Here is an 8,279-nt window from a genome sequence, read left to right on the forward strand (position 1 = left end):
TTCGTGTAGAGGCATTTGAGGCCTCCAACGGTTGTGCCCACTGACCCCCTAGTCTCAGCAATGCCCCGTCCCCCATCACTTACCTGTTTCTCCCTTTTGACCATTGGTCTGGGCTCGCTGGCTGTTGCTGGGCCTGGTAGTTCATTGTCTCATCAGATCCAGCCCCATGCATGAGCAGGAAAGACATCTGGGGTCAGGTGACCTCAGCCAGGTGACTATCCAGTCTTCTCTTGAAGACCTCTAAGGTAGGTGATTGCACCACCTCTTGGGGGAGCTTGTTCTATAATCTGGACACTCTACTTGTGAAGAAGTTTTTCCTAATGTTCAGCCTAAAACTGTATTCCAAGAGTTTGTGGCCGTTGTTTCTAGTTTTCCCCCAGGGCACCCTGGTGTACAGTTGTTTACCAAGCCCCTGATGTATGCCTCTAACATAGTGGTACGCCACAACCAGGTCCCCTCTCAGCTTTCTTTTCTTTAGGCTGAAGAGTCCGAGATCCCTGAGCCTCTCCTCACACGACTTGCCATGCAAGTCTCTGATCATATGGTGGCCTCTCTGGACCCTCTCGAGCTTTAGCATGTCCTTGTTGAAGTGCGGCACCCAGAACTGAATTCTCCAGCTGTGGCCATACCAATGTCGAGTAAAGCAGGAGAATCATGTCTTTGGTTTTACTGAAGAGGCATTGATTGATGTATGCCAGAGTTTTATTGGCCCTAGCAGTTACAGCATTGCATTGCCAGCTCATATTCATGCTGGGGTCTATCGTTACCCCCAGATCCCTTTCATTTGTAGTGCTGACTAAATTAGTGTTGCCCAGCCTGTATGTATGAGGGGGTTCCTTGCTTCCCAGATGCAGCACTTTGCATTTCTCTACATTGAACCTTATCTGGTTCCATTCCGCCCAACATGCCAGCTTGTCTAGAACTGCCTGTATCTGCAGCCTAGCTATGAGTGTGCCCGCACAACCCCGTATCTTGGTGTCATCCGCAAACTTGGCCAATGGGTTTTCCAACCCCCTCGCCAAACTTTTGAGATCTCAGTGATAATCACCTCAAGACAAACTTTCAGTGCAATGCTGTGGTAAACCCTGCCCTCCTCCCCATATAAAAAAACCAACTCCTAACCCTATCTTTGGAAAAGCAAGGGGATATTTTCAAATTGAAGGAAGGAAGTTGTCTTCCCTCTGTACACGGCATTGGTAAGACTGTTCCTAGGATAATGTGTCAGTTCTGGTGTCCATATTCCAAGAAATATGCAAATGCTGGAGAGAGATCAAAGAAGGGTCATAAAAATGACTGAAGGGTAGGGAGACCAAGTGTATAATGAGTGTTTACAATAGATTTAAGAAAAGCAACGTTTTGCATATCAAAGAGAAAGTTGAACAACATCTTGATCACTGTGGATGGGTACATACACACAGAAAAGATGTCCACCAGTGCGTGGCTTTTCATTCTAGGTGACAAAGATGTAACATGATTCAAAGGGTTGGGAGGGACAGGAGGGTAGGTAATTTGACCTTGAAATAAAATGCAGTTTGTTAGCAGTATAGGTAATTAAACAATGGAACAGCTTATCCGGGAAGCAATGGATGCACTGTTGCTTGGAGTTTTTGCAACAAAATTAGCTACATTTCTACAAGCAATGCTTTAGTGTAGGTTTTGGGAGAAATTCTACAGTTTTGCATGCAAAGGTTGGGCTGAACAGCCATAGTTCCCTCTGGTCTTGAAGATGGATGTGAATAACCCTATTCATTCCCTCCCTTCATGAAGGGAACAGAAGGTCTGTATTGCCCTCAACATGCTCATGACATTTGCTGTTCTGCATTAAAACAATGACTTTAATTTAATCATATGCTCCACAGCCTTAGCCTGTTGCCTGCAGGGGTCAGGAAGGATCTTTTTCCCCCGATGCATAATTGACCAGATGTGCTTGCAAGAGGGGTTGCCTTTTTCCGAAGCATCAGAATTGGCTACAGTAGGAAACAGAGACTACAGGTGGAGGCAGAGTGGCATGCTAGAAAACACTTCTACACTAAACCTACCTTTACTATATAGACATGGCTTAGGTAGTGGTTTTCAACACTTTTTTATTTGCAGACCTCTAAAAATTTTGAATGGAGGTGCAGACCCCTTTGGAAATTTCAAATGGAGGCGTGGACTCCTTTGAATTGTAAGTGTGGGTATTCACATACTTTTGATTGATCATAGTCATCTTTCACAGACCCCTTAGACATAGTCTGCAGACCCCCAGTATCCATGGGCCACAGGTTGAAAACCAGTAGCCCAGATAATGCAATGGTTCTGACCTTAAATACAATGCAAAGCCTATGCAAAGGAACATATGCCTTTAGAACAGGAACTGGCTGGTTTGGATTCCACTGCCTTGTATTCATCTCTGTTACAAGGGAGGTAAAAGGATGTTTGTTTTAGTGTCATGGACAAATTTAAAGAGCTGGAGGCACTTGGCTGTTTAGCCCATACTTAAAGCCATTACCCTGATGTATATTTTTTCTTAAATTTAATCTGCCTATGTCTACCTGAACATTCAGAAGTTCCATTAACAAGTGTTGCCATCTAAAGTATTTTAAATTAGAATGTTAAACTCATAATCTATGAGAGATCTGCATTCTAACAGGATGTAGGAAAAGGGGAGGTAAAATAGGGAAATAATATATCCTTTCTACTGCAAATCAAGATCCTTGTTTGTTAAGCAAAAAATTAGATGAAACCAATGTCCTAAGACTCACCGTTGCATTGACCTGGAGTTGGTAGGCCTGAGTGACTTCATAATCCAACCCTCGTATTACTGTCACAATGCCACGGGCACTGTCAATAGCAAAGAAGTTGGATGGAGGCTGAAAGGAATAAAGCACACTTCCTCCTGCTCCCTGGTCTGGATCTGTGGCATTCACTATGAAAATCGGTGTTCCCACTGGTGTATTCTAGAAATAAAGAAATAAGATAATAAATAAAATTTCTTTCTTGTACCAGACTGTTTTCTCATCAAAACCACACTTATTTTTCCTTTCCATGTCAAAACCAACACCAAAACATTTAATCTTTTTAGTCCTATTGTTTTAGGAAGTTTATATGATGTACAGCTGCTTTTTTATTACAGCTTTGCAGTAGTTATAATAGTTATTATGTGGTTAGAATTACTGACATACAATTGCGGTTAAGACGACACTTTCATTATAAACCAGGGGTGTCATACATAGCGTTTGTGGGCTGAATCCAGCCCATGGAACCACGTGATCTGGCCTGTGGGTCTTGGACCAACCCCATGTGGCATGCAGAGCCGGTCTGGGCCATGGGTTGGATCTGGTGCCACAGGCGCTGCTCAAGGCAGAAGGACTCAAGTCCAAAGCACAAGCTGCTTGCAGCCCCATGCCAGCCCAGCCCTGTGCATTGGCTTCTGGGCTGGTCAGGATTGGGACCCAGGCTGCCTGTGATTGCTGGAACGGGTGTGTAGGGCTGTTTGGTGGGGTGCTGCATGCAGTACACACCCCACCCCATACTGCAGTAGCACACACAGCATCAGGTCCAGCCCATGTATCATTATACCATGTCCTGGCCCTGCTCCCAGGCTTGTGCTGCCTGTGGTGCACAGGTTAGACGGCCAGCACTGTGGGCACTGCCCCCAGCACAGGGGCTGGCATGGGGCATATTCTGCCCTGCCTGACATCCCTGCATGCTGGCTCTGCCATGACTGGGAGGCAGGGGGCCCGATCCTACCCAGCCCAAGCTTAGGGCTAGTCTGCAGGGTCTACATGCAGTGTGCATCCCAAGCTGGTTTTCTGAGCCATGGGCAGTGTTTGTGGTGCCAGGTCCATCCTGTGCATCTACTGGAGCACCAGCCCCAGAGTGGGGCTGGCATGCTGCCTACTAGGGCTGTGCAAAATGGCACTGTTCTGTTTTGTCTTGAGTTTCAAGGTTTCAACAGAACAGTGTTTCATTTCGAATTTCATTTCAATTTGAAACAGCTGTTCCATTCTGCTTCATCAAAACAGTGAGGCTGTTTCAACATTTCACTAGATCGGGGAGGGGGCGGGGAGTCAGCCCAGCCAGGCTGACTCACTGCTCCCCACCCGATCTAGCGCTGGGAATGGGAAGTTAGCCCAACTGGGCTGACTCCCTGGCCCTGGCCACATCTTGCCGCTGGGGATAGGAAATCAGCCCAGCTGGACTGACTTCCCATCCCCAACGCTATGGTCAAAACTTTTGGACTTTCAAAACGTTTTGACTAGCCTCATTTTGTTTTGAGGCTGTTTTGAAGCTCTTTGTTTTGTTTTGATTTTGCTGTTTCAACCTCTAAATGAATCAAAAGTGTCAAAACGAAATGACTGACAAAATTTCAGACAGACCTACTGCCTGCATCACAAGGGCAGCACAGGGCAGTGCTGCTGGACTAGCACTGGCTGCAGTGGGGGACAGATGTGTTTGCCACCCTTGTTCCTAAACCTCTTTTTCAGGCACTTACAGCTTCCCAGGAAAATTAATCTTTTAACTGAAACTTCTTGTTTCCAGCCCAAAGGCATGTTTATTTCAACATTAAATCACTTTCCATTTTTCACCCCAGTGCACTTAAAATAAAAGAACAGAAAAACTGCATTAAAGGCAATATTATTATTAGAAATTTACACAAAGTTCAAAGTTCCAGTTCCCACAGCAACTGCAACCTGGCCAGATCATGTATATATTAAAGGCTAAGTTACATAAATGAACCTGTATGCATATTATATGCAACGGAACACACAAGATTGGCAACTGGAAAAGCAGTTTAGCATTTCCTATTACGAAAGTTAAAAGTAGCGAGCACAAATCCATTTTGGGTGGAGCAGATGCATTTTTATATACAGAAACAGGCATTTAAGATGTGCATCTTCAAAATCAGAAAAGATTCCCATATGTGCATTAAGAAAGATGCTACATATAAGCAAGGAAGCCAATTAGACCATAACATCTAATTCCAGTTAGACCATAACCCAGGCATATTTATATTAAATTAACAGCACTGTCAAGAACTGAATAATCACAGGATTGATACACATCTAACACTTGCAAGGGACACAACAAAGGTCATAAATCAGGCATGTTAATGGCTAATTATGGGCAATTTAGATAATATAGATCATTCCTATGCTTTTCTATCCAAGGAGCAATGGTCTCAAGTTGCAGCAAGGGAAGTTTAGGTTAGATATTAGGAAAAACTCTCTCCCTAGGAGGGTAGTAAAACACTGGAACATATTATTCAGAGAGGTGGTGGAATCTCTATCCTTGGAGGTTTCTAAGACACACTAGACAAAGTCTTGGATGGAATGATTTACTTGGGGCTGGTTGTGCTTTGAGCAAAGGGGTTGGGCCTAGTGACCTCCTGAGGTCTCTTCCAACCCTAATTTTCTACAAGTCTATGATTTTCAAAAGCCTCCTTATTTTAACATCACGTCATTTGTATGAAATTGTTTTCCTTCCACACAAACAAAGATACTGCTGCCCAGATTGCAAACGGCTTCAGTTTGGGGCACAGGAAGATTTCAAAGGCTTGGGTGTTAATTCAAAGTTAATTACTAGCTCAGCTCAGCTCAGAGGTAGATTTGCCCAAAGCTGAGTGACAAACATCCATTTTCAGGCTTTTGTCATAAAACTCATACTCCAGCTGGGTTTCCAAAGTGTATAAGCCTCATTGTATTGGGTCAAATTTACAGTAAGCCTATGCAAGTCATGTTTCTGACTAATAACACGAGAAATTCTGAATCGACCTAAAACAATCACATTTTTACAACTCCAGAGAGGGAACTTGGGCATTTCAATTCACATCCACCAACACCCTGGTGGCAAATGAACCACTTTAATATAAACCAAAGTTTCACATGGACCTGGTCAAAAGTGACTGGTGATTTAGAATGTTGCCCTATAACTACATTTGTGATTGTGGATCCTTCCAACATGAGCATTAAGCACTATTAGTAAAAAATATTAACACAGAAACATTCTTTTCAACTTCTGGGTGTTTTTTTCCCTCCCTTTGCATAAAATATAATGCTACATTACAGGAAATGTTCTGACACATAAGCTTGCCTCAGGCTCAGAGTTTTCATGCTCCAGTATCACATCTTTGAGGTGTGAGGGGTTGCAGCTTGGGGGGGGGGGAGGGGGGCACAGGCATGTTTATATACATCATGGTTGGGGGGGTGCTTATATATATCTCATGGGTGCGATTACAACTCCCCCCTTCCCCTCCCTCCCATGGTGGGGGAAGATCATGGCCTGTTTTCTTAGCATCATCCAAAATTTCATGCCTGGCTACCTGTGGAAAGTGTTGTGTGTCTGGAATATGTCCCACATGCCCCAGCCTCCAGCAGTCAGGGTTCAAAGCTCTCCAGATGCCATTCTGCAAACAGCTTAGTAAGGCACTGCCATGCCAAGTCCTCAGCACTGGCAGATCTAAGCCACAGCTTTTCCTAAACTGGAATAGGGGCTGCAAACAGTAAGAAGGAAAGATTGTAGGGTGCAGAAGTTGGGGGAGAGATTTTAAGCAGCCTATACTTGCTTACTAGCATGAAAAGGGCCTCTATACCAACTCATTCATACAAAGACCTTGATGGTAGCGCCAGCTCTGAAGGTACTAGATTATTGCCTCAGATTTCTATTTCAGAAACTGGTTCCCCTAAATGACTGCAGCTGGGAGACAGCAATGTAAGCTTTCTGCTATCACTGCCTACCACCACCTGCGATTCTATCAGCTCTGTAGTGTCACATCTGTATCAGCTGTGACTCTAGTATTCTAACATGATTCTGATATTGTGAGCTTCTACCTAGAAGCACTCTCCCAGCTATTTCACAGCCTTTCCTTCCCCTTAACAGCAGCCTATATAAGCCAGCTACCCTTCTGATGCACCATGTTACACTTAGAGAGCCTTAGAGGCTCCTTAATTCCTTGTGCCAAGCTGCACTGTATCTGTGTTAAGACTCAGACCATTACAAATTAACAATTAATGGCAGGAAGGAGGGAGAAGAAAGAGAAGTTTAAATGCAGGTCTTCTCTGATGAGGTCTGGGGTGTATTGTCCCTTGGAATAACAATATTCATAAGGATAGAGCTGGCCACAATGAATACATTTCCTCTTCTTTTTAAATGCCCCCAGCCACTCCTTTTAACATGCAAATCTGCTCTGGTCACCAGTGATTACCAGGCTGCACAGCTGGCTGTGAAAGAAGGGAGTCTGATTTCACTACTACTGTATTTCATATAATAGCCAAAAGTACACTTTGAAGAAAATTTATTATCTAGCCCCCCAAGCAGCACAGTTACTCCAAAGGAGAAGCCACACCAGGGACTTGTGATCATGGGTGCAGTGTGTTTGGGTCCTGCCAACCTAGGCAATCGGACACATAAGGAGCTTGGAATCAAGACACCTAGGAAGCCTGAATTTTGGTTGGAGATAAAGGCCAGTTAATCTCCTACTTCAGGGATTTACTGGCCAGTTTGCCCTACTATACTTGGCCTGTATTGAAAGATACATATGAACAGGGCTTCAGACTTGGTGATTTCTTTTCAGTTTAGCCACGGGGAAGGCAATCAGCTTCATTTGTGCTAGAGCTCTAAAAGACCCATCTTCTCTTCATCTCGTAGGGGTGGATGAGTCCATTCTCAGCAAACGAGCTGTGAGAAGTAATCAATTTAATCAGCACAGGACTAAACATGTTCCCTAGTCTCAATCATGGAGGAGCACCATGGCAGGGATTTTGGACTGGGTTGGGTCTTTTACAGTCAAATCTGAAGATGAAAAAAATCAATAATAATTTTCTATATACACTTCCAAATTAAACAGCGTAGACTATAGAATTTCTTGGGGCAAATTTTGAACAATCTTTTCAGAAGGTTTTGTGCATCACAGACCCATGCCCTGAGCAACATAGAGATACTTTTTGGGAGAAAAGTGGGAGTCATGGAGTGACCACTGGCTCCACTACTGAATTAGGCCCCTCAGCCCAAAACAAGATAGAGCATGGGCCACTACAATCGCATGTAGTTCAAGTAGTGGAAAAACTGGGAAGCAGATCCACTAGCGCTCCATGGCAAAACTTCAATTACCTTATGATTTCTTGAGAAGCCCTGAATGAAGCCTCCATATTCAGGCTTGCATACAAGTCAAGAATTTAGACCTACACTAAGTAGGGCTGTGTGAAATTTCACCCAGTGTTTCGTTTTGAAGCTGTTTCGATGCGCTTTGAGATCAAAACAGCAAAATCGAAATGAAACAAAAGTCTTTGAAATAGCTT

General features: G+C 44.0%; 1 protein-coding gene across 1 annotated transcript in view; it reads right to left on the reverse strand.

Moving 5' to 3' along the window:
- CDH23 (cadherin related 23) overlaps nt 1-8,279 on the reverse strand; it is a 556,494-nt gene that overhangs the window by 335,506 nt on the left and 212,709 nt on the right. The window contains exon 7 of the mRNA XM_019538542.1: nt 2,745-2,939. Coding sequence (XP_019394087.1) covers nt 2,745-2,939 — 195 coding nt within the window. The remainder of the gene's footprint in view (nt 1-2,744; nt 2,940-8,279) is intronic.

This window comes from Crocodylus porosus, unplaced genomic scaffold, assembly GCF_001723895.1.
Source record: "Crocodylus porosus isolate Cpor-Errol unplaced genomic scaffold, CroPor_comp1, whole genome shotgun sequence".
NCBI lineage: Eukaryota > Metazoa > Chordata > Crocodylia > Crocodylidae > Crocodylus > Crocodylus porosus.